General features: G+C 28.6%; 3 protein-coding genes across 12 annotated transcripts; all 3 read left to right on the forward strand.

The window, feature by feature from the left end:
* The first annotated feature begins 156 nt into the window (after positions 1 to 156).
* On the forward strand, positions 157 to 4,053 carry LOC148235883 (putative inorganic phosphate cotransporter). Its single transcript, XM_088184045.1, has 10 exons — positions 157 to 340; positions 793 to 972; positions 1,051 to 1,189; positions 2,017 to 2,237; positions 2,888 to 3,037; positions 3,110 to 3,242; positions 3,307 to 3,431; positions 3,488 to 3,607; positions 3,759 to 3,876; positions 3,936 to 4,053. Exons 1-10 carry the CDS (start codon positions 239 to 241, stop codon positions 3,977 to 3,979), a joined length of 1,332 nt encoding a protein of 443 aa, XP_088040171.1. The 5' UTR covers positions 157 to 238; the 3' UTR covers positions 3,980 to 4,053.
* A 5,506-nt stretch (positions 4,054 to 9,559) lies between these two features.
* LOC148235884 (putative inorganic phosphate cotransporter) lies at positions 9,560 to 14,011 on the forward strand. Of its 10 annotated transcripts, XM_088184039.1 has the most exons (12): positions 9,563 to 9,887; positions 10,788 to 10,891; positions 11,406 to 11,539; positions 11,605 to 11,784; positions 12,353 to 12,491; positions 12,594 to 12,811; positions 12,876 to 13,025; positions 13,088 to 13,217; positions 13,282 to 13,406; positions 13,465 to 13,584; positions 13,650 to 13,782; positions 13,850 to 14,011. In XM_088184039.1, exons 2-12 carry the CDS (start codon positions 10,876 to 10,878, stop codon positions 13,891 to 13,893), a joined length of 1,389 nt encoding a protein of 462 aa, XP_088040165.1. In that variant the 5' UTR covers positions 9,563 to 9,887; positions 10,788 to 10,875; the 3' UTR covers positions 13,894 to 14,011. The 10 variants fall into 10 exon arrangements, 9 of the variants coding, with proteins under 9 accessions (XP_088040161.1, XP_088040165.1, XP_088040162.1 ...); XM_088184035.1 differs by lacking the exon at positions 10,788 to 10,891 and having other exon boundaries at positions 9,560 to 9,887; positions 13,285 to 13,406; XM_088184036.1 differs by having other exon boundaries at positions 9,563 to 10,891.
* A 143-nt stretch (positions 14,012 to 14,154) lies between these two features.
* On the forward strand, positions 14,155 to 25,225 carry LOC148235885 (uncharacterized). Its single transcript, XM_088184837.1, has 30 exons — positions 14,155 to 14,984; positions 15,982 to 16,112; positions 16,178 to 16,357; positions 16,417 to 16,555; positions 16,620 to 16,990; positions 17,931 to 18,063; positions 18,332 to 18,459; positions 18,522 to 18,641; positions 18,702 to 18,828; positions 18,888 to 18,904; positions 19,252 to 19,401; positions 19,466 to 19,645; positions 19,716 to 19,854; positions 19,923 to 20,143; positions 20,210 to 20,359; positions 20,425 to 20,557; positions 20,621 to 20,745; positions 20,816 to 20,935; positions 20,993 to 21,113; positions 21,181 to 21,218; positions 22,597 to 22,654; positions 22,986 to 23,116; positions 23,182 to 23,361; positions 23,484 to 23,622; positions 23,685 to 24,055; positions 24,116 to 24,248; positions 24,460 to 24,587; positions 24,741 to 24,860; positions 24,921 to 25,053; positions 25,111 to 25,225. Exons 1-30 carry the CDS (start codon positions 14,930 to 14,932, stop codon positions 25,161 to 25,163), a joined length of 4,224 nt encoding a protein of 1,407 aa, XP_088040963.1. The 5' UTR covers positions 14,155 to 14,929; the 3' UTR covers positions 25,164 to 25,225.
* The last annotated feature ends 1,236 nt before the right edge of the window (positions 25,226 to 26,461 follow it).

Below are 26,461 nucleotides of genomic sequence, written 5' to 3' on the forward strand. Positions count from 1 at the left end.
CATGTATTGTGCATGAGTGATCCCAATTATTTTGTTTAGGTTCAACCTCGACGATAAACTTGTCAGTCATATTTGATGTTATATTCAAGAAGTGTTTTATGTATCATTTTATTTTTTCTTAGTGTGACATAGTTGTAATCATCTCAACATGGATATAGAATGTGAAACAGTGGAAGGTAGAGGCGAAAATGTGAAAAGAACTTGGCTGAAAAGCGTTAGATTTCAACAAGCTTTAATTATGTTCTTTTGCGTGATAGTGATATATATTGTGCGAACTAGTATCAGTGTAGCTGTGATTGCTATGTCTGATATGTCAAACAACACAGATAGTGAAGCTCAGGTTTGGTTCATAATTGTTCAGATGAACTAATATGTCTTTTATATAAAATGATTACTTGAGGTTACAATTTATGAAAAAAGAAAGTATTTATTTTGATTGAATTTTTTTTTTTGTAAACATGTTTTTTGTCACTCTTGCTTTATTTTTTGACACCTGACGCCAGTAGAGATCGTTTCATAGAGAACAGTTCTAAGGGCTACTTTCTGCATTGTTCATAAAGTTCACTGATTGTTAAATGAAAATTAGAACAGTTTTCTTAAGTGAAATGGGTGTCCATTAACTCATTTTTTTTGGTCAGAAATGTCACTTCTTCCTGCTATAAATTATATAAAATATTTGCCATAAAGTTACCATTAAATTTTAACAGTAGTTGCTCCTTTCTCACAGAAGATACGATGCTATTAATATAAAAAAGCAACCATAATTTATTATTAATGATTTTATATTTTTAGACATATAATTGGACTAAAAAACAACAAGATTACATATTGTCGTCGTTCATTTGGGGATATTCTCTCATGCAAATACCAGCCGGAGTATTGACTGTCAAATTTGGAGGAAAATATTTTTTGGCTACTGCTCTACTGTCGAGTGGATTTTTTTCGTTAATCATGCCACATGTCGCAAAAATTGTAATAAAAATATGAGTTCATAAAAAAAATACACAAATAAAAATGAACGTGAAAAAATATTTTAATATAACATTTTAGGGTAGCTGGAAAGCTGTCTGTGTTTGTAGGGTTTTGCAAGGATTCTTTCAAGGATTTTTCATTCCTTCTATACACACATTGATTAGTAAATGGGCTCCACTAAGCGAAAGAAACAGAATCGGATTGTTCATATACTCTGGTAAGTACAAATAATTTACAAGATAACCTAAAGCTATATTTTAAACTCTAATATATCGTGAGACTCAAATGCAAGAAATATAAGACTTTTCGTGATATATAGTTAGAGTTTTTATTATCTTATATTACAATTGCGACAGATGATGTTTTCTCCGAGCAGTGTTGGAGAAGCTGGTCTTGTAGGTGTCTGCAGCGAGAGTGTCTGGAGGCAGTTCTTCTTGTTGCGATGATCGTGTTCGTATCTTCGCGTCTGTCGGTGGGAGTTTTCTCCGCATCGGAGTCCAGACTTAAGTATCCAGGGCTGCAAAGCTCGCTGACCAATGACAATTATGTAGCGATCATCCAGCCAATAGCTGCAGTTGCTTCTTAGAACGAAGAAATAAGCATACGCATTTAGAAAGCGTCATTCGCTTGATGGGCATTGTCCAAGGTCGTATTAAATTGCAACGGGAATCTTGTGGATCCGGTGATTTATTATATCCGTGATCGTTTAGCAGCAAAGAAATATTCTTTAAATAACGGAGAATATTTACAATAAGAACAAAACTCGTGTTTTATTTATGTGATTTTCTGGTCATAACAAGGGTTTTGTGTGGTCCATCCTTTACGCTATTGTCTCCTTGTTGGTGTATAATCATTTTAGTCACAGTAAAGTTTTTATAATTAGATCCTTTTAAACGTAGGCATATGTGTGTGGTCACCACAGATTCTTAATTATTATATTACAATAAAATTAAAACATCAATAAAAGTAGCATTTTTTTGTAGCAGCGTTTGAAATATATTTTGCTTTTTCCGTCATAAATTTTATTTTGTGTTGTATTTTCAGGTAACAACATTGGTACAATAATGGGTGTATTACCATCTGGTTACTTAGCTTCTACCAAAATCGGTTGGCCTCTAATATTTTACATAGTTGGTGGAATTTGTTTGTTGGTTGGGTGTGTTTGGTTGATTTTTGGAGAAGATTCGCCGTTAGAGCATAAAAATATATCAAAAGAAGAGAAAAGATACATACATGAATCTTTGGGCGAAGATACAAAAAATAAGGTATGCTATCAAACGAAGAATGTAAAATTCCTATAAAGTTCCAATATAGTTTGTGAAAATTATATCAAACCTTAAATTATATTTCATTTGGAAATCGCAAATAAATTTAATCATATAATTAATTTGAGTATTAAAGCAACATTGTGTTAACTTCTCGGAGTGTAATTCTAAATATTCAAAGATTAAAAATAAAGGAAAAAACATATACGCAAGTAAAGAGTACATTTTTAAAAACATAGAATAATTAAATTACATAAAGATATACCTGACTGAAAATCATCTTACCCAACCATAAGGGATCGCTTAGTTAAACTTTCTATTGGTCTCACACATGCGCCTCTTCTCTATTGACCCTACGGTTAATGTGCGTCTTCGAGAATAAAAACTATACTTCTTTTAGCGTTCAGTACAACTATATTTTATACGGTTTCTTGATACGCATACATAGACGATTATTCACCAAAACAATTACATTTAATTAATATGTAAAAATATAATATTAATTTATATTCGTTTGATAAATAGAATTTCGTTGACCTCATATAGCACACAGTGTGACAACACTCTGTGCTATTGGTAGTGAAAGAGTGCTGCAATTATTGCAGCACCTTTTCACTACCAATAACTGACTATCATATATATTTTTTTAGAAATTTAAAATACCAGTATTAAAAATCATCACCAGTGTACCGTTTCTCGCTTTAGCGGTAGCACAAATTGGGGCAGTTTTTGGTTTCACTGTAATGTTAACAGAAACTCCAAGCTACTTAAAAATGGCATTAGGATTGAATTTAGGAAAAGTATGCTTTATTAATTAGATATATTATATACAAAAATTCATATTTTTTATTTAAACAATGCAATGAAACTAGTCAGGAGCACTCACAGCAATATTTTATGCATCTGCTTGGATTTCTGCCATCATTGGAAGTTTTATAGCGGACTTTTTCTTAAACAGAAAATACTGCAGAGTTGCTACAATCAGAAAAATGGCTAATACTATTGGTTGAGTTAAAGATATATTATTTTTTTATGTTGTGAATATTTGTAATATGTATTTATTTTACAGGAACATGGGGCCCTGCTTTGGCAATGGTATTTTTGGCATTCGTACCAGCTGGTTATACAATTTTAGCAATCATAATAATAACTTTTATCATAAGCTTGGACGCTATCAATTCAATGGGATTCTTGGTATAATTTTATAAATTATTATTCTAATATTGTGACATAAACTACATTACTTTTAGATGAATCATATAGACTTAGCACCAAACTATGCTGGCATGCTTTTGGGAATAACAAACTTTTTGGCTGCGGCTACTTGTCATTTGGGACCGATAATAGCTGGAGTTATTCTTATAGATCCAGTTTGTATAATCTTTTATTATTACTTGAGTTTATAATTTATTAGAGCAATCCACAATGCAGCTTCGATGCGAAAAAGCCTTACAAGTTCTGGTTTGTTACATTTTCCGTTATTAATATGAATTAACTTTTTTTCTTACAATTTATTTTAAGACTGATGTTTTACAATGGCGGTTATTATTCTATATCAGTGCTGGTGTATATTTTATTAGCAATTTAATATTTATTGTCTTTGGAAAAGCAGAAATTCAACTATGGAATAAAATTGAGAGTAAGTTCAAAGTTCCTTATTTAATATTAAAAAATATATAATTTATTCTTATATTTCAGGTGAGCATACGAACGATTCAAGCAAAGAAAAACGTGAAATCTAATTAACAGAAAATTTACTTATAGGATAAATTAAAATATTTTGCAAAAAATAAAATAATAAATATTAAAAATAAGTTTTGGTTTATCTTATTTCTATGCTTTATTTATATAATAAAAATAACATTTAAAACTGTGCTTTACCGGCGCACGATACACGTGAGCAATACATATACATATGTATATATTGATTTATATTAAAAACCTGCTGTTTTGCTATTTCGTGGTATAATTCAAAACAATATAAACCCTGGATGATTCAAAGTGACTGCTCAGTCCGAATAGTTTTAACGATCGAAGTGAAAGTGGCGGGTTTATTTATGCACTGTATATGTGTTGCTTGTGTTTGCATTTTAAATTTCAAAAATACACCAGGTCTAGATCGTCATTTGAGTGATATATATATATATACTAATTTGGGTTTATTATGGTCAAAAGTTGACGGCACTCTGGTAACACTGGCGTATCGGACATTCTTATCGTAACGACCTGGCGGGCTCGCACTTAATCTGTAATTGCCACCCATTACCTCCCGCTGTCAAAAATGTATTTCGTCGTAATCAAGGTATAAAATTAATATTTACTCTTTCTAGTAAAAAAATATGTATGTGACAATGGTTATTTTTCAAATAGTCTTGAATTTAAAGATTTTTATTTGACTTGCATTAAAACAAGAATTAATAAATATTATTATTTCAAAAATTTAAATTCAATTCAAAAATTATAATTTAATTAATATTTATCTATTATACTCTTAAAATAATTATTCATCAATATAAAAAGTCAAATATATTTGATAATTGAATTGTTAGTTTAATTTTAAATTGTTTAAATATAGTATATAATTATTATTTACAATAAAACATATTGTGCTTTTGGACCAAAAACTATTTTAATGCTGGCAACACTAAAATTGGTAATGACAGTTGTCGTCTATTAAATGCACTTCACTTTAGAACAAGTTCTAATTGCTAGTTTAAATAATATTTCGTTTTTATTTTACAAACTGAATGACATTATAATAATTAATATCTTATAATGATAATTTTTTGTATTTATATCATACTTTAATACTTTTTAATTATTGTTTTACGTGAAGTTTTTTAAATTACAAGCAGTAGTAATAAGAAATGTATCAAGCGGGAATTTAATGTATTCAAACAATAGGCAAGTACATTATATACTAAATTAATCTTATATAGCAACTTTATTATTATATGATAACAATTTCATGATAAATTTCTAAAATAATTTTTATCTTATCAGTAAAATAATGAAGTCAAACAGAAGGTAAAATTATACTTTTCATATACATACGGTATTTTTGTGAACAAATCAATATGATTTTATTTTGTCTTATAACAATACAAATCTAATATTAAATGAATGGTATTATAGTATTGAATCAATAGTTTGAAAATATATAACTGCTTCTTTTTTATATGGAAAGAATTAAAAGGGTTAGAGAGATCCCAGAAGCGAAGAATAGCCAATATTTTGACCTTACTTTTAAACTTTTTAGGATGTATGGCATTTAATCCTATTTTTTTTTATATGGTTGTGAGGTATTTAAAGATATAAAAGATGATAAAAAATATAAATATCACTGGTTAAATAGCAGAAGTGACTTTATTTATGTATTCTGCATTGAAATCCGAACTTTTTTGGATAATTCTATTGCCTGTTAGCAATAAATCAGATTTTTATTGCATATCTAAATGCTATCCTTTCTACATATCTATCTAAAAGCCAGAATTATAACAGGAAATTTATTTTGACACTAAATCAGTGTCATCTCTGAAGATCTGCAAAAGTTAGTACCATCATATTGTTTTCAAGCTTTCCAAAAATCTCCCTTTAGCACAAACTGCAGCTATAATTTCATCCTATGTTTGTGTTTACTACTACTGGGATTTTACTAACTAATCAAAAAATTGTTTTATGTAGATTTTGATATCTAATAACAACTTATTTTTTTACAGATTTTTAAAAATAATATAAAATTAGGACAAAATGAATGTTCTTAAACAATGGAAAGTTTATACTATTATCATAATTATAGTGCTCTATAATGCTTATTCACTGTCAATATATTTTTCTCCTAAGAAAGATTTTTCTCTAATAACAAATAGATTTTCTGGGGACACAGTTTGTAAAAATATTATTAAGTTAATATTATCAAACGGAGCACTTGAGGTAATATAAATGCTATTATATATTTAAATTAAAAATCAATTTATCAATAACATGTTTAATCTTTGTAGAAAAAAGAAGATGAACGCATTCATGTATATTTGCATTTAAAATTTACAAAAGAAGAATTCGAAACACTTAATAAGTTTACTTCTCTTGAAAATCCTTTAAAAGTATCTGACTTGTACGAAGTAAACAAAATATTGTCAAATAATATAATAGTTGATGATGATCAAATTTCTGAGGAAATAATCGAAAAACTCAAAATAATATCACGTCGAATATTATTTGAATCTCCTTTTGTATATTTTCATTTTAATGATAAATTTAATTTTGTTATCGATAAATTAAACATTTGTATATATTTTGTAGTTTTGCATGCTGATTAATGCTATGTTTCTTGATTGGATTTATACTAATAGGGAAGAACATAACGACTGGAAATCGTTTTGTATAGTCTTGGGACTATTTATTTTATTCAACATTTCTGTTGTAAACTGGCAAAAGAGGTATAATTCATTTTATTACTGTTTATATGTTATATCATATGTTTATTTATTATATGTAATAATTATACTTGAAATTTCAGAAACAAATGATTAAAGAAAATCTTGAAAGATTGAACCAAATTGCAAATTTTGACATCTGAAATGCTGATAAAATTATTAATTATATAAAAAGAAGTGTTTTTTAATTAAGCATTTTAATTTATATATGTATATATATAATGAATGATGCTGTTGATAGATATTTGCAATTTAATATCAACTGCATTTATGTTTATAATATTAATATTTAATTTTGTATTTTTATAACACTTTTTTTTAAATATATTTTTCGATCAAAATTATCTCAAACATAAAATAAACTAAAATATATTTATTCTTCTATTTAGAAGTTTATTATTAGGTTTTCTTCTGGAAGAAAAATGCATCACAAGTGTAATGATAGTGGCTATCCATTTCGTCATTATTCATTATTGAAAAAGATGACAACTTCGGGTGTACGCCCCCACCAATTTGCTTTAAAGTACCAGATGTGACGGTACTTGGCATTATCGGTACAACAAGAAACTGTGAGTTGTATCAGGAGTCTGATGCATCAAGTATATAAATTCATGGATGATTCAAAACCCGTGAAGCGATTAACCTTTTATAACCTGAAGATAAGAGGAGCGTAGGTAGACTGCTACTGCATTGCCAGACGATCGGCAGCAGTAAAGCTCACCTTGAGTTGTAAAGCAATAATGATAATTGTTTTACTTCTCTCTTCGCGCTTCGATTCTGGTGGTAAATCCGGGTCGAAGGACCGAATATTTAATTTCTTCTTTGGCGGACAGATGATGATGGGTGGTAATTACACAGATTGAGTCGCTGCAGTGGAAGGTCCTTGAGCCCACGCCTTCCTCCTACAGTCGTATCAGGATCAGGAGTTTCGACCCATGAGCGACCGGATATTACCTAGCCTGGCTTTCGTGTCTGCCTACTACGCATACAGGTGCTAGGCCAGGCCTCCTTTCTAGGTTGTCACGAGAGACGACCGGACATGTAGACCGTCGCGATATAACCACTGATGGTCTCCGACATCACTTTCCTTTTTGGAGATGGAGGAGTCACCGCAGTAGTATTTTATTGAAAGTTTATATTTAGTTACATGTTATATTTTATATTCAAAAATGTGAGTGATCGACGGACGAGGCATCGCCGGTCCTCGAATTTCCGTCGCGGTCTGCCAAAGAATGTGCTGCCCTACGCCGCCGACACAGTGACACAGTGTTAGCAGAGTGCCGTCTAGTTTTGGCCATAATAAATAAATAAATTTGCCCCCACACTTTATTTGAAGAAAACGTAGCGTTCTTTTTGTTCACCTGCGACCTTGACCTTAGGAAGGTGGTCTTAACAGGACCTCGAAGAACCAGTAAAAATCAAAATATATTTGTAAAAACGTCTAATACATAATGGTTTAGAATAACTCATTAAAATGCTTCACGACCAATCGCTTCGACTGTCGGACAACGATTCTAGTGCATGAGAGGGCGTCCCAAGTAAATCACATCAAACATGACTCAAATTGTGTTATAATTCGCATCCCTTTAACAGATTTACTGGGGTACAATTATTATTTGATTTTCATAAAATATATTTATTTACTTACTCTAAAATGAACTATAATGTGTTACTATAAAAATTTACGTCGAGTTTTTTGTACTATATTGCTTTGACTAACTATGTTGTCAGTTATGTTAGGTCAGCTGTCAAATTATTGTTTTTATGATTACGGTTTATTGTTTGCTATGTTAGCTTTTCGTCGACAAATCATAAGTACATTACTAACTACATATATACATTTTTCATGTGATATCTTTGATATAATTGGGATTTTTTTGATATGTTTAATGAATTACTTTATTTAAACAATCATATAAATTTTATTTACAATTGCTTCTAAAAATCACTGAAATAATAGTGATACAATCATTGACCCCCTCCCCTAGTGACATATTTACATTAAAATAGATGTTGGTTCAATTGTAAAAATAATGAACACTTCTTTCGTTATCAATACAAGACTGTTTAAACAAGTTTTTGTATTTTTATTATAAACACATAATTTTAAATTATAATTTTATAAAATCATTATATTTATTATTTAAATAAAATTTTGAGATGGAGGGTGGGGGGGGGGTTAAATGAAATTTCAATGTTTACATTCATATTTTAGATCACGTAGATCATTGTAAGTTGGACGTGGGTTTAGAGGTGGGCATAGATCTGCATTGACTGGCTGGTCTAAACTTCTGGCTGGCTTCTGGGTGACTTACTCAGTGGCGTAGCTATGGTGGGGCGGAGGGGGCGGGCCGCCCCGGACGGCACTTGCTTGGGGGCGGCATATTCGCGATGGGATCGTCTAGTGTGGTTCTTAACCCTGAATGCACTAAAACATATATAAATCCACGAATAATAAGATCTTAATAATAAGCAATTTATTATTTTAATAAATGCTGATTTTATGACCCTGCAAAAAATGTATGGGGGGGGGGCGGCAATTTTAAGGATCGCCCTGGGCGGCACATACCCTAGCTACGCCACTGGACTTACTGTTTTACTCTATATTGGAACCGAAGATTGGAGCTGAAGTATGCCATCAACTGTTCAAGCCTGAATTTATTCCTTGAATTTCTCTTTCTTTACTAAATTTTATAAATATCCATAGAGAAGGCAACTTTTGCTAATGGTCCTTTCGATTCAAACCAAACGGTTTTATACATGCGGCCTGTGGAATGTGATCGTTGCAGACTTCAATGACGTAATCTTCACGATACGTTTTACATTTAAATTAAAAATAAAGTATAGCCATCTTAAGAGTTCGCTACGCGGTGTTGACTACATGTGGTTTACGCATTAAAATAAAAAATATTTTTTAATTAGGAGTAAAATTGAGCACCTCTGCTCATGATAAAGTACACTAAATGGCCGCTAAGGTCGCTCAGATCGTGGTTAAATTTGTTCTGTTACAGTGGAACTCGACATATGTTAGAGTAAAAATATCTTTTACAATTCAGTAGTCACGTTAGTTTTATCTTATCGCGTTGTTTGCGCTATGTGGTGTTATTGTTTGTATAAATTAATTAAAATAAAACTCAGTGTAAGAAATTTTTGCGCGAAATGACGTCTCATGTGGATTTTGATTCCACATTAGAAGATAATGAAATACTTAAGGGTATAAATATATATTTTATTGTGTCCTGAAGAAAAGAAAGTGCAAGAAAAAGTTTACATTTATGACAAATAATTGTGATTTTTAATATATTTTCAGTAGACGATAAAAGTGGCAAATATTTGTGACTTTTGTTGGTTTCTATAATGTATATTTATGAACCTGAAATTTCGCATACCGGCATAGTTTTCTTGGAATATTTTCATAATTTTGGACCTTTAAGTCCGAGTGGTGTGTGACTTTGTCAGTGATATACTTTATGGATCTGTTTAGTATATATTTTATTGCACGTGTAACTATGCATACCAATACTAAGAGTCTAGATTAATGGAATTAGTGTAGCAGGGCGTCGAGTCCTTGAAAAGCTGATATGCGTGTGTCAACCCATGTATAATTTTCCTGCGAGCAGCTTAAGCAAATAATGTCAATGCTTATATAGACTAATTAGGCCGCATAGTTATACTCCGATTTTCTAATGTAAGTCTAATCTATTTAAGGATATAATGCTAATATACAATACATTGTTTAGTGGTGATGAACGGTAATAAAAGTTCTAGCCATCTTATTATGCGGATATCTCTATAAATATGTTAAATATGCCACCAAAAAACCATCACTGATTAAATAACGATTTATAATATGAGAAGTATGTAGGAGCCACTATAGCTTATAAACAATACAATTTTGCACCAAATTATTGATTTATTTGTAGCCACACAATTTGGTTTAAGAAGTTGAACTTTAAAAATACCACATTGTAATATGGATCTTCCTAGAATTTATTTGTAATTAAGGCAACTATTTTAATTGGCTATTCTAAAAGCAAATATATTTTTATTTCTTGCATTATATTAATATCGACTAAAGTGTCTTTTAACTTTATTTAAATATATTTTTGGTAAGGCTTGCTTTCGCAATGACTATCAATATATCAAAATCACTTGGGTAACCTTACTCTTTCCATGGTCAACAATATGTGGCTTACTCTAGAATGGGCAGTCAAAAAGGTTTGTTCATTATTACTCCAAATAACCAAACAATTTATGTTTATCATACATCATTAAAATAGTAATTTATAGAATATACTAATATACAATAAAAAATATTTACAAAAATTAAAACAAATGTACCAATGAGATTTTACTTATCTGCGGGGACGTCCATAAATACCCGAATTCAAGATAATATTTGTTCATCATTAAAAGCTGCGACGAGCATTGGCTTCACATAATGCCATTATTGCGAGCCCTGTTCCCAACCGCTGAGCAACGTCGCTCGTTTGCAACATCATGTATACTCTGGTAGACCGGTAGATTGTAAGTAAAAAATAGTTAAAGGCAATAAATACATGGCGTCTATGTAAATCGCAGGAATTTGTACTCCAGCTAATATGTACTTTTTCATACTTATTTATTATATCCGTTCTATAGTTTTCAATTGAATTAAAAAATATTATTTTTTAATTCAACATTAAAAAATCTTCATTTGTCCTTATTAATTAAAATTGTTTATTTTTTTCAGGAATCAAATATAAGGTTAGGTATGTTCAAGTATTGATGCTTTTTCTGAATGTGGTATCTTCTGGTGTCATAAGATGGCTCATGAGTGTAGCAGTACTAGCGATGACAGAAAAATCCAATAATACAGATGCCGCCGTAAGTATAAAATAAATGTATATATCAAACATTAATTAAGCTTTCATTAAAATGAATTATTTCAGACTTATGATTGGGATAAAAAGATTCAAGGTTTTATCTTGAGCTCGTTTTTCTGGGGAGAGATGTTGATGCAGTTTTCGGCTGGAATTTTAACTTATAAATATGGCGCTAAAAGATGGATGAGCACTTCGTGTATCGTTTCAGGTGTATTGGTCATGCTATTGCCATTGTTTGCCACTTATGTGAGTAATCTATAAGTTTAATATGAACGAATTTAAAAATATATCTTACAGAATGCATTTATAAAGTGATAAATTATATTAAAATATTACAAAGCATTTAGAATATTAACAACCACATAGAGATACGCAGTTATTCTTAAGACTCTATATTTTTATGAGTGCCTTAAATCTCTCAATCATTTATATAACTTTAAAGTTAATTATCTCAAAACATGTCATAGTTAAATTCGCTCATCTAATCTCAACCACTCATGGTGTACTTCATTACATTATTCAAATGATATTTTAATGAAATAAAAGGCGTAATATTTATGAAATAAAGACTCTTGGTTATTTTAGTATAGTATGAAGTGATTTATTAATGAATAGTGTCTTAATGAGTCTTAGCAAAATGTATCAGATTATAGTGTGAATGGTCTAAATTCTTGTCAGAAGTAGAGTACCGAAAGTTAATCGATGGCAAAAGTGCTGTTTTGAAGATGTGAGATTTTTAATAGCATATACAACGTCATTTTCATTTACAATTCTAGTGTATAATCGTCATACAACTATATTTTTATCATTTTAGGGTGGCTGGATCGGTGTTTGTGTATCAAGAGTCTTACAAGGGATTTTTCAATGCTTTATTAATCCGTGTGTGCATTCACTGCTAGGAAAATGGGCTCCTTTGCATGAGAGGACACGATTGGGAACATTTATTTTTACAGGTAATTATTAAATGTGATGTATCTATGTAAATCGCTTACAAATATATTTGAGAAAATCAACGACAAAAGCATAATTTATTTAATGTACCGTATATTTTTCAGGAGTATTTATAGCAACAATATACAGCATGCCGATTGCCAGCTACTTAATTAATAGTAGTTATGGTTGGCCTTGGACGTTGTATATTTTTGGATTTCAATCCATATTTTTTGGATTTGTTTGGCAAATTTTTGGAGCTGAATCTCCGTCTGAGCATAGCAGTATTACAATGGAAGAGAAAAGGTTGATTGAATCTTCTCTGAACACAAAAAGTGATGAGGTAATTTATTAATTAAGCATTGGTATTACAAATATATCATATTAAAATTGATTGAACATTTTAGAAAAAAATCATTCCCTGGAAGGCAATTTTGACGTCAATGCCTGTAATAGCATTCGTATTAACTAACGTTGGATGCGATTGGGGGTTTACTGTGATTCACGTAGAAATGCCTACTTATTTTAGAAAAGTTTTAAAAATTGACATGAAATACGTATGTGGCATAATATAAAATATAAACATATATTAAATATGAACTGATAAATGTTGTAATAGATAGGATTTTTCACATCATTGGCTGATTTATTAGCTATATTTACTACGCTATCTTCCAGTGTGATTGCTGATAAGTTATTGAGCAAAAATAAATCTCTTACATTCATAAGAAAATTATTTAATTCGATAGGTAATAAACGTTGTTTATATCAAATATTTTATTACTGTTAAATGTTTTTTATTTATTTTTGTAGCAGCTGGAGGAGCTGCAATAAGTCTGACTATTTTAGCTCTCTGTTTTAACGGTTACTATACTTCATCTATAATTTTGATAGTATTTTCCGTAGGATTCGATTCAACTGTGAACTCTGGTTTTAGTGTAATTGCCAAATTTATTTATTTTATTACTACAATTTATTTTAATCTATTTTTTACAGTTTAACGATATAGATTTGTCGCCGAATTTTGCTGGAGTACTGTATGCAATATCTAGTAATGTTACCAGATTAATAACTATGTTTGGACCTACTGTGACTGGATTGATAGTTAAAGATACGGTTTGTTAATAATATTTTTATTAATTAATACATTTTTAATTAAAAAATATGTTTTATTCGGATAGAGTAATACGTTCCAATGGAGTATAGTTTTTCTCATATCAGCTCTAATGTATTTTATGGGAAATTTAGTATTTTTGATTTTTGGCAGTGGAAAGAAACAACCATGGGATAGCCATGGCATTGTTAAAGATACAGGTTAGTTTAATATGATGTATTTTTGAAATAAAAAAACAATATGATGATGTTTTTCATAATATTTCAGAACTAGATAATGAAGACAACTTACTTGAAATGCAGAATATATGATATTATTTGATTATGACTGAAATTATTGTATACTAAAACATAGTAACAATAATAATTATAATAATAAGAAACGACTACATCGAATATTTTAATATTAAAATATAGATACAATTACAAAGCCTATTTATTATTATATATTTTAATTTACATTATACCATTAATAATACTATAAAATTTTATGAATTAAATCACAATTGTTGTAAAATTTAAATTTAATTTAGTCTTATAGAAGTAGATAACACATAGCTCATAAATTTTAAAAGTTGACACGTTATATTTATTTTTTTATAAATCAAGTCAGTGCTTTAATTTGACTAATTCATACATATCTTTCAAACATCATGTAGCTAAAATTCCTATATTATAATTAATTAACTCATGAAACAATAAGATATTTCATACATAATATTTAAAAATAAATACTCTTATAATCCACATAATAGATAACACAACGTCAACAAATTTTAACACTTGATTTTTACTATAGTAAATATTGTTCTTAATCTATGTACGATTAAGTATTTTGTGTCAAGTATATTTCCTCATACGAAAACCTCGAGATAATCACATTTGATGTGACTTATCCATCATTGAGATCATTAAATACAATATTGGTAACCACAGTACTACATTTTAAAAATAGAACCGCTTAGAGTCACATCTTTTGATTGTACCGGAAGCCAATAATTTCGTTCGTCTAACTTTTTTATTTAATACAATAGCATACCTTCTCATTTATTATCCTTGAATTTATTTACAATTAAAATAGTAATTAAGTGCGTATATTTCAGTAGCTTAAGTGAATTAAACAATAAAAATGATTATACATTTATAACGCTACTTTTTTTTTAGCAATGTCATAAAATCACTGTTGGTTATCTTATCACACCCTCTAAGCTTGTTTAAGGCTAAAGGATTTAAATGTATAATGTCAGCGTGTACGATTTATATTGTCATCAACAGTTTATTAGATGTGATGTAATATATTATAATAAGTTAGAGCATCGAGTGGTGTGGTTTGGTTTGGACGGTTGATATGTCACAAGAAGATAAAACGGTAAAGTACGAGGTTGAAGAGAAACCAAGCAAAGGTATGTACATATATTATAATCCATTCCCTGAAATATTTTAAATTGGAAAATAGATAAATTTAACTAATTAAAATGATCATTCGATCCACTATTTATATGTTGTGTATAAATAAATAGTTAGCTGATTATTTATATATTTTTTTGTGATATTTATAATTTTAACGGAAACGTCTTTATACGATAATTACATTACTCAGTTGCAGATAAAAAAATAAGTAGGTATTGTGCTATGTATGATAAATATTATAGTAAATCTTTTAAAAGCTATAAAGAGTATAAATAAATAAAATATTGTATAATATTAGATAATCCCAAATGAATGTTGCTTTTTTAAGAATGAAACATAAGAATCACTTTTAAACGTTTATTTTTATTTTATTGATGCAAAATTAAATTTCTGCTCCCATTCTCAAATTTTTAATTTCATTGATTTAAATATTAAGAGGTTTCAATTTAAAATATTACGATATATTTTGAATTTTATTTCTCTCTAGCAAGTGTCGCATCGATCAAAATAAATGGTAGTCGGAAGGAGCAAGGTCTGGAGAATAAGGTGGATGAGATAAAACTTTCCAGCCATGTTCCTTGATTTTATCGAGGCAATTTTGAGAATTGTCACATTTTAAAACTATTCCAACTCTGTTGACAAATGCGGACCATTTTCGTGCAAATGATCCAGCTGATCACAATATAAAATTTCTGTTATTGTTTGGCCAGTTTTAAGAGTTTCGTAATACACAATTTCTTTGCAATCCAAATTTTTTTATAAGAAAGTGGTTACAATTTTTTTTTAAGAAATTCATATAATGTAGTTTTGTATAAATTGTTCACTGCCAGGGCTTGAACCCGCTACCTCAGAATTATTAGTCTACGCTATTCCGTCCTTCAGGTTTTAAATTCAATACAAATCAGATTAAACATTAATCAACTTTAAAAATTTGAGAAGAGACTAGATGGCAATGTACTTCAAATATAAAATATTTTATGATTATTTCAGAACCATGGCTAAAAACACGCTATGTGCAATCTCTTATAATATTCGCCAACGTCATCGCTTCAGGTATAGTCAGATGGATTATGAGCGTTGCTATATTAGCTATGACGGAAAAATCACACGCTGATGTTTATGTATGATGTTTATTAAATATAATTTATTATTAATATTTACTCATTATGTTTTGTTATTGATTCAGATATACGATTGGGACAAAAAAACACAAGGATTTATTCTAAGTGCTTTAATGTGGGGTGAAATGGCGATGCAAATGTGTGCCGGTATTATAATATGCAAATGTGGTGCAAAAATTTCTATGAGTGTTGCCAGTATAGCTTCAGGAGTTTTAGTGATATTTTTGCCAGCGTTCTCCTATTATGTGAGCATTTTTTTATTATTATAAATAAAAAATATATTACTCATACAATGCATTTTTAGGGAGGTTGGCTTGGAGCATCTTTCTCCAGATTTTTACAAGGCATGTTCCAGAGTTTCATATACCCTTGTGTTCATGTTTTAATAGGAAAATGGGCACCGACTAGTGAAAGAACTAGAATTGGATCGTTCATATATTCTGGTATAACTCTTTCATTTAATATTACACTTATTATTTATTATTGACTGATTATATATATTTACAGGATGTTTTCTTGCCACCGTTTTCTGCATGCCAATATCTAGCTTAATACTAAAAAGTACATTAGGGTGGCCATGGATGCTATACATATTTGGATTCACTTCTGTGTTTCTCGGAATCATATGGCAAATATACGGAGCTGATTCTCCTGCAGATCACAAGTCAATATCTCAAGAAGAGAATATATTAATAGAGAGCTCTCTCTATGAAGATGGCAATAAAGAAGTTGGCAAGATACCTTGGAAACAAATTCTCAAATCTAAACCTGTCTATGCCATCATAATATGCCACGTGGGATGCGAATGGGCCTATACTGTGGTGCATGTAGAAATGGCTACTTTCTTCAGAAAAGCGTTGGGTGTCGGTCTTGAATATGTACGTTGAAAGTGAGTAGAGTACGCTCGGGATAAGGATTCCGGTTTGTTATTGTGTGCGTGAACTGTGTGGCTCAAAACAATTTCGCTCAGAATATTTAATTTTTTTATTTTAAAAGAAAATATATGTTTATTTAACATACCTACATCTGAGTTGGAAATTTCAACGGACAATTAAAAATATATTATATAATCGAAGAAACCGGACATTGATGTCATTAATTAAATATTTGCAAAATTCAAAATCTTTCACTAGTCAAAAAAATAATGAAGTCTTTAGCTATTTTTCAAAAGCAAAAAGATATAAAATGGGGAAAGAAATTATTCGCAGATTGTTTAATGGCTCAAAGACTCTATTAAATCATTAGAATCCATTGAAAAAATTAAAAAATTATCATTGGCGCAACGATAAGAATAATAACTTTTTTAAGCCTTACAGAGAATAGTGTAAAAAAACCAACAACGTACGGATTAATGGAAAAATAATTAAAATATTTTAATCCACGGGTAAGAGAACAAATAACTTACAGTGTATTTTTGAAGCCTTGATATCAATTAACCCAGATATGCCTAAGAAATTTTGTTCTCTTAAAATTTCATTTATAAATAAAAAACAGTGGCACGAGTTTAGTGACCTACCCATGGGACAGTGGGCATATCTGGGTTAAACCAATATCAACACAAAATTATTTAAAATAAATCACTAGAGAAGATTAAACTTCTGTGCCACACTGCACTTTAATGACGAATACCAGCGTTGACGAATCAGCGATTGTCCTTAAAAGAGAAAGCGAGACAACGAAGTACACGCTACATCGCTTCTCCCTCTCATATACATGTTCATGCACACAATAACAAACCGGCATCCTTATCCCGAGCGTACTCTAAGATGATATTATTTTAAATTGCTGTAGTTTATCATTTATTTTTCTATATTACAGGTTGGTATTCTGAATTCATTGGCAGATCTAGCTGCAGTCTTTAACATGTTGATTACCAGTAGTTTGGCCGATTGTTTCAGAAATAGGGGATACTTTACAATTACGACTGTTCGAAAATTATTTAACACCTTAGGTAATACTTGATGCATTTATAATAATTTTTATGTATTCGCATATTAAACAATTTTTTTAATCATCTCATTGTTATATTATATTATTTTTCTAATCTACCGATTTAGTGAGATTAAATAACTATATATTATTTTTAAATAGTTTCTTTGTACAACCACATTACTTCGAGATTTATTAACACTTAACAGCATATAATAAAACAAATGGTCATTGTTATGATGCAATAATACTTCAACACGTGTTAATAATTATCATTTGATTTATTGCAGGTTCTTGGGTTGTCTGCATATTTTTAATAATTTTAATTAGTTTGCCATTAAATGTTAATATTGCTATTCCAATTGCATTAATAGTTTTATCTGTCGCTCTCGATTCTTCCTGCAACTCTGGATTCTTTGTAAGATCAATATGTTTTTTTTTGTATTCATATTAAATATTATTAATTAATATTATATGCAGATGAACCACATTGATTTATCACCAAACTATTCGTCAATATTATTTGGAATATCTAGCAATGTAACAAAATTAGTTACAATGATGGCTCCTATAGTAACTGGATACATTGTATCTGATACTGTACGAATAAAATAAAATATGGATTTGTTGAGTAAAATGTAAATGAAATTAATTTTGCAGTCAAACATCAATCAATGGAATATTGTTTTCGCTATATCTATCGTCACCTATTTTTTGGGCAATTTAGCGTTTGTGCTGTTTGGTAGTGGTGAAAAACAACCATGGGATTCACAAACATCAAAATCAGGTATTATTTGTAATATATTTCATAATTAAATATACACTAATGTTATTTATATTTTTTAGACATACAAGCAACTGAAGCATTAATGGAACTAAATAAAATTGACACGAAATGATTAGTAAATTATTTTTATAAATAAAATTAATAAAAACAATTTAACATATGTTTAATTTTATAAATAAATCATTCCAATAAGTACATAAAATATAAAAGTTATAAACAATTTAAGTACGTAAATACTAAATAAGATCTTTAAGATATAGTCATTTAATAATAATTTTAAAAAGCACACATGTCCAATTATTCATTTTTTAATGTATAAGTACAATAGGTGCTGAAGATTTCATTTCTAACGAGTGCTTCTAACATGTTGGATTACAAATATGGTACGCAAATATTTTTAATGTTGTTGTATTATACATATAACCAAATATGATTTCAGGATGGAGTTTTAAAACAAGACACGTCCAAATGGTTTTACTTTCATTTTGCTTATATGCTTTTAAAAGTGTAATTGTTGGCAATAATATGGCTATATTAGCTATGACTGATAAAATTCACAGCGCTAACGTTGCGGTATGCTTCATTATAATATATTTAATTAAACAATAACACATTATGTTGTATGTATTAATTGCAGGTCTATGATTGGGATAAGCAAATTATTGGATATATACTAGCATGTTCATATTGGGGTGATTTTTTAGTACAATTTTTAGTGGGACCCATTATACATAAATATGGTGGGAAACCATTTATATCTATCGGCTTGGGAGGTAGTGCTCTTACTCAATTTTTTATGCCGGATTTAGCTGAATGGGTAATTTAAGTATTTAATATATAAGCAATACTTTTTAAACATATTGTAAAAATATTTATTACAATTATAGGGTGGATGGATGGGAATGTGTTTTGGTTCAATGCTAAGTGGATTTTTCGGCGGAGTTTTTTATCCATGCATGCAAAATATTTTAGGTAAATGGGCACCTAATGGCGAAAGGACTAGAATGGGAGTGTGTATATTTATAGGTCTTAAAAACACTATTGATTGACTACTATTTTTAATTAAAATATACGTATATAAATATATATCTCAGGTATATATGTGGCATCTATTATCACTTTACCGCTATCAGGTTATATAGCAACATCTTCGTGTGGCTGGAAGGGTATATATACTTTTTTTGCCATTCAAAATACATGTCTTTGTATTTTATGGATATTTCACGGATCAAGCAGTCCTTCAGATCATAAAAATATGTCTGAAAAAGAAAGAGAACTGATCTACTCTTCTTTGGGTAATACGTGTAATGAAAAGGTATTTTTAAATACGATTTTATTATTTATTATATATGTATGAATTGATATATTTGTTCATGAATAGTTACAAAATATACAGTGGAAGGCAATCTTTACATGTAAAGCATATTACGCTCTTTTAGTAGTAGAAGCTTCTACTCTTTGGGGTAACTTCATAATATCGAATGAAATACCAACATTTTTCAAACAAGTTGTAGGAACAGAGCTGCAAGATGTATGAAATTGTTTATTTTATATAATATATAAAAGAAAAATACTACATAATTATTAAAAATTTAGAGTGGAGTATTTTCTTCATTTGGATACATATTGGCAATTATATTTTCAGTATGCTCATGTTGGCTATTTGATTACTTGTTGGCTAAAAACTATTTCAGTTTGAAGCAACTGAGAATGGCCTTCAATACAATAGGTTATAACAATTAATGTAATTATATTTTATTAATACAATTTTATTTATAAATAATATTTTTAGGAACATGTGTTCCAGCAATCGGTTTTGTGATTATTACATTTATTCCGATACAATACGTATTAGTTATTGTAATACTAACAACAATAATCACAGGCATAGAAGCTATAGATAGCTGTGGATATTCCGTTAGTGTAATATTTATTATAGTTTTATATTTATATAAATTTAATTTATTATTTTTGTGTATTAATTTAGATGAACTATGTTGATTTATCGCCGTATTACAGCAGTTTGCTGTTTAGCATATCTGCAATGACTTCTGACGTATTTGCTTTATTGGCACCGCTTCTTAATGGATATATATTGGATGATATTGTAAGTTTTATTCAAGTGATTTAAATTATATCAAATAAAAAATACTTTTAATTTAAGACGGACATCACGAAATGGAGAAAAGTATTTTTGGTTACAGCAGGAATATATTTTATTGGTAACCTAATATTCCTCATTTTTGGAAAAACTGAAAAACAGCATTGGGATCATGCAACAAAAGGTAACATATCAAAAATGATGTAAAATATTTTTATTGTGATGATTGAAAAAAATATATTTTATTCTAGATGAACCAAAAGAAGACATCGTATCTAAAAAAGCAACAGTGATAGCAATTTGCTTATAAACTTTCATTAGTGTCTTAAATCATAAAAAAATGAACAGTGATTGACTTAACTAATATAACTATATTTTTACCGTTTTATGTAATAAATATATTTCAAACTGTTTTTTTATTATTTTTATTTAATAATTTTTAGTATAAATAAATTTATATTTGTAATATTATTATCCAGCTTAGTTTTAAACATCATTAAATATCAAAGTTTCACATCAGGTATTTTTTTCTGGAAATATTTAGCTGAGTTGTAAACCCATTTTAAATTAAAATAAAATGTTAACTAGTTTTTAAAGATTGAATCATTTTGACTATCATTGAAAATCTTATATATTCGTCTATGTAGCGCAAATTTACGCAGTGACGCGGTAACAGTCAAAAATGCACTAGGATCTTTCGGAGGCGTGATAATTGGTAGCGATATCTCCCCATTTATATTGTAAATCGCATAGCTACATAATGGTTTTAATGTCTAATTTAAAAAAAGAATAAAAAAATCAGGACGAAGCAAAAATAATATTTAAAACCCAAAAAGATGAGGGTCCGATATTCACACACTAGCTGGCTTCGGTACCTCACGACAGTGAAGTATCGAACAGCTAGTTTTTAATAATTTCATTACACTGACACAGTTGCATATTATCATCGTATTTAAGTAATAACTAGTAATATTATTTTTTATATATTTACAAATAAAAGTGTAGATAAAAAATATTTTAAAGCTTAGCTAAGCTTTCTTGTAATTATTTAGTAGTAAATTTACCTTGAATAAAATTTACGATGTACAATTTGAAAACATAAACTTATATGAATCAAAATACAGTTGTTAATACTATGTAAATTTAATTTCGCCTAATAAAAGTAGATAACATGTTTATAACTCATAAATTTTAAAAGTCGACAAGTTATTTATTTATTTTGAAATAAAAACAGTGGTTTTTATTTTGATTCCCTATTTTTTTTGTGTGTTTAAATAATTATCTTTTTAACTTAACTTATTAAGTAAAAAAAAGTAGAGGGCAAAATTATTTTACATAAACGAAGATTAAGCATTTAAATTCCTTAACACATTTTAATACCAATAATTTAATTCGTATTTATAATATTTACATTTTATTATTTATGTGCGTGTGTTTCAGTAGTGACAGTGAATAAAACATATTTTTTTATTTATTATAACAGCAAATTAAAAATCACTGTTGCTTATCTTATCATACCATCTGACGATTATTTAAGTCTAAAATATTTAAATGTAGTATTTGAGCGTGTACGAATTTATATTGCCATCGCCCGTTTATTAGACGTACTGTAGAGTATGTATAATAAAATTTGGGGTTAGAGCATAGAGTGATGTGGTTTGGATTAGACGGTTGATATGTCTCAAGAAGATAAAACGTGCGAGGATAACGAGAAAGCGATCAAAGGTATGTTATCATGTTATAATCTAAGACTCTTTTTTTACATTTGATGTCCACTAAAAATATTTTAGAAATATATAGTTCAATGATATATTTTAATAAGTCTATTTTTTAAAATAATTTAGTTGTTTATCTTGATACGATAAATCTAGCTTTCTATGTGAATCTTAGGTACATTCAAGTCAAAGTATTTTTTGTATTAAAATATAGTTTGAATAAATAAATGTAACTATAGGATAAATAGTAAATTAGACTACACATCAATCCACTTTAACAATTTGAGTAGAGAGTAAATGGTAATTTACTTTAAATATAAAATATTTTTTATTTATTTCAGAACCATGGCTAAAAACACGCTATATACAATCTCTTATAATATTCGCCAACGTTATCGCTTCAGGGATAGTCAGATGGATTATGAGCGTTGCTATATTAGCCATGACGGAAAAATCACACGCTGATGTTTATGTATGATGTCTATTGCACATAATTTATATTTTAAATTTATTCATTATGTTTTATCATTGATTCAGATATACGATTGGGACAAAAAAACACAAGGATTTATTCTAAGCGCCATAATGTGGGGCGAAATGGCAATGCAAATGCTTGCCGGTATTATAATATGCAAATGGGGTGCAAAAATATCTATGAGTGTTTCCAGTATAGCTTCGGGAGTTTTAGTAATATTTTTGCCTGCGTTTTCCTATTATGTAAGCAATTAGTTAATATTAAAAATAATTAATTTAATACAAAGGTTTTTCAAATATAAATAAATATCATATAGCGAGGGCCACTTCAAAAACAAATAATAAATAATGATATACATTTTTAGGGAGGCTGGCTTGGAGCATCTTTTTCAAGATTCTTACAAGGCGTGTTCCAGAGTTTTATTTACCCTTGCGTTCATGTTTTAATAGGCAAATGGGCACCGACAAATGAAAGAACTAGAATTGGAGCATGTATATATTCCGGTATTACCCTATTATTAATATTTATTTATAATATTAAAAAAACAATGTTGTGTATTTTTTAGGATGCTATCTTTCCACTGTGTTTTGCATGCCGATATCGAGCTTAATACTTAAGAGTACATTAGGGTGGCCATGGATGCTATACATATTTGGATTCGCTTCTGTATTTGTCGGTATCATATGGCAAATATACGGAGCTGATACGCCTGCAGATCACAAGACAATATCTCAAGAAGAGATGAGATTAATAGAGAAATCTCTTTATGAAGATGGTAATAAAGAAATTGGAAAGATTCCTTGGAAAGAAATTTTTAAATCTAAACCCGTCTATGCCATCATAATATGCCACGTAGGATGCGAATGGGCCTATACTGTGGTACACGTTGAAATGGCTACTTACTTCAGAAAAGCGTTAGATGTGGATCTCGAATATGTATGTTAATATTGAGTAATGTGGTATATATTTTCATTGATTTATATTTTAATATTACAGGTTGGTCTTCTCAATTCATTGGCAGATCTAGCTGCAGTCTTTAACATGTTGATTATGAGTAATATAGCTGATTGTTTCAGAAATAGGGGATATTTTACAATCACGACTATTAGAAAATTGTTTAATACACTTGGTAATACATTTTATTATTTAATAGTTACAAAATTTTTGATGTGAGTTAAATTTAATTGTTTTTAAACATATTATATTATTTTTACAATGAATCGATTAAGTGAGAATAAATAACTATATATTATTTATTAATCGGTTTATTTTTATTACATTACCAAAATAATAGTCATTGTTATATTTATATTTATAATAGTCATTTTAATTTATTACAGGTTCATGGGTTGTCTGCATATTTTTAATTATTTTAGTATGTCTTCCATTGAATGTAAATATTTTTATTCCAATTACTTTGGTAGTTTTATCTGTTGCTCTCGATTCTTCTTGCAGCTCAGGATTCTTTGTAAGTATTAACATGTTTTTATTATTTATATATATATATATATATATATATATATATATATATATATATATATATATATATATATATATATATATATATATATATATATATATATATATATATATATATTATTATATATTTTTTTATTGATAGATGAACCACATTGATCTATCACCAAACTACGCGTCCATATTATTTGGAATATCTTGTTGTGTAACAAAATTAGTTACAATGGTGTCTCCGATTGTTACTGGATACATTGTATCTGATACTGTACGTATAAAATAAATTATGTATTTGTGAAATGTTATGTTTATTATTTTATTATTGCAGACAAACATTTATCAATGGAATATTGTTTTCATCATATCTATCGTTGCCTATTTTTTTGGTAATTTAGCATTTGTGCTATATGGTAGTGGTGAAAAACAAGCATGGGATTCACAGACAGAAAGTTTTGAATCAGGTATTATTTTTAATATATTTATACAATAAAATATACTTTACATTAATATTATTTTAGAAATAAAATCGAAAGAAGCTTTAATGGAACTTGAGGAAATTAACACAAAATAAGTTGTAAATTATTTTTAATTAATTAAAATATTTAAAAAAATTAGCATATTTTTTTAGTAACATAGTCACATCATGATATTCTAAATGAATTACCATATAATATATTTATATTGTAAAATAAGGTATTTCATAAATTTAAAAAAGAGAAGAAAATGCGACTGAAACATCTAGTCGCATTAATATGTTAGTAATTTTTATGGATCTGTGAATTTTTAATTTTTGTATTTAATTACTAAATTATATATTTGTCATAAAATATCTTTACTATAATATTGATATTTATAAATGTAAATATACCTGTTTTGAAACTATACCTTCTTTATCTCCTGATAAGATTATTATTAAGTTATTTTAGTAAACAAACTATTGTAATATAATTATTTTAATATAATCGGTAATAACTATCTACTTCATTAGGTCAAGATCAAACTTATATATATATATTTAAATATTTTTAGAATTTACACTATCTTATCATGATATTGTGCAAACATATGTTTGCTTAATTTACACTGATGTATTGAATAAGAGGAATTGTTAACGGCCTGACTAGCTAATTTCGTGCCTGAAAACATTGGCGACAAGCTCAAGCTTAGTCAAAACTCAATTATGAAGTGGTTTGTCAATAACTAAACTCTTCTGCCGTTTGATGATTTATTTGCTACTGAAATCTTATTATCGTAAAGATAAAGATTGTTCTAATACTGCTGGTGAATTGCGTCGGAATATTAATCACGTCGGATAGGAAATTTTAGCGTCATATCGCTAGTATATTGTCCTTACAATTTCTATACAGCGGTTATAAAGAACTAGAATTGGTGCATTTATATATTATGGTATTACCCTATTATTACTAATTATTTATAATATTAAAACCGAAAAACAGCCTTGAAATATTTGGCATTAAAGGTAAAAAAATACCAAACATAATATGAACTATGTTTGTTGTGATGCATGCAAACAACTATTGTATTCTAGATGAACCAAAAGATTTCGTATCTTAAAACAGCAGTGGTATCATAAAGTGTTATAAACTTTTAGATAATCCAAAATTAATCAGTTGTCGGTTGATATTATTAATATATATATTTTGCCGTTTAAATAAAAACGTGGAAATCAAACTTTTTGAGTATTTCTTGCTATTTTAATAATAAATATATATTAATTTAGTTTGCATAATAATTAAATTAAACTTTTATCATCATAATTTGAGAAAAATGTGTTACACCTACGTATTTATATATGTATTGTATAATAAACTATTTTAAATTGCTGCAAAATATATACATATTTAGTAA

The sequence above is a fragment of the Plectrocnemia conspersa genome, unplaced genomic scaffold (assembly GCF_051122295.1).
Source record: "Plectrocnemia conspersa isolate PC_06_02 unplaced genomic scaffold, ASM5112229v1 ptg000004l, whole genome shotgun sequence".
Classification (NCBI taxonomy): domain Eukaryota; kingdom Metazoa; phylum Arthropoda; class Insecta; order Trichoptera; family Polycentropodidae; genus Plectrocnemia; species Plectrocnemia conspersa.

Excerpts from the sequence above, each read along its gene's own strand:
- LOC148235883 (XM_088184045.1), top strand. The coding sequence starts at position 239 with ATGTTCTTTTGCGTGATAGTGATATATATTGTGCGAACTAGTATCAGT. Across the intron at positions 1,190-2,016 it reads CGGATTGTTCATATACTCTG|GTAACAACATTGGTACAATA; the intron begins GTAAGTACAAAT and ends TTGTATTTTCAG. Across the intron at positions 3,877-3,935 it reads ACTATGGAATAAAATTGAGA|GTGAGCATACGAACGATTCA; the intron begins GTAAGTTCAAAG and ends CTTATATTTCAG.
- LOC148235884 (XM_088184034.1), top strand. The coding sequence starts at position 9,833 with ATGACGTCTCATGTGGATTTTGATTCCACATTAGAAGATAATGAAATA. Across the intron at positions 11,785-12,352 it reads TGCCATTGTTTGCCACTTAT|GGTGGCTGGATCGGTGTTTG; the intron begins GTGAGTAATCTA and ends TTATCATTTTAG. Across the intron at positions 13,585-13,649 it reads GATTGATAGTTAAAGATACG|AGTAATACGTTCCAATGGAG; the intron begins GTTTGTTAATAA and ends TTATTCGGATAG.
- LOC148235885 (XM_088184837.1), top strand. The coding sequence starts at position 14,930 with ATGTCACAAGAAGATAAAACGGTAAAGTACGAGGTTGAAGAGAAACCA. Across the intron at positions 18,460-18,521 it reads CCTGCAACTCTGGATTCTTT|ATGAACCACATTGATTTATC; the intron begins GTAAGATCAATA and ends TATTATATGCAG. Across the intron at positions 22,655-22,985 it reads TAACGAGAAAGCGATCAAAG|AACCATGGCTAAAAACACGC; the intron begins GTATGTTATCAT and ends TATTTATTTCAG.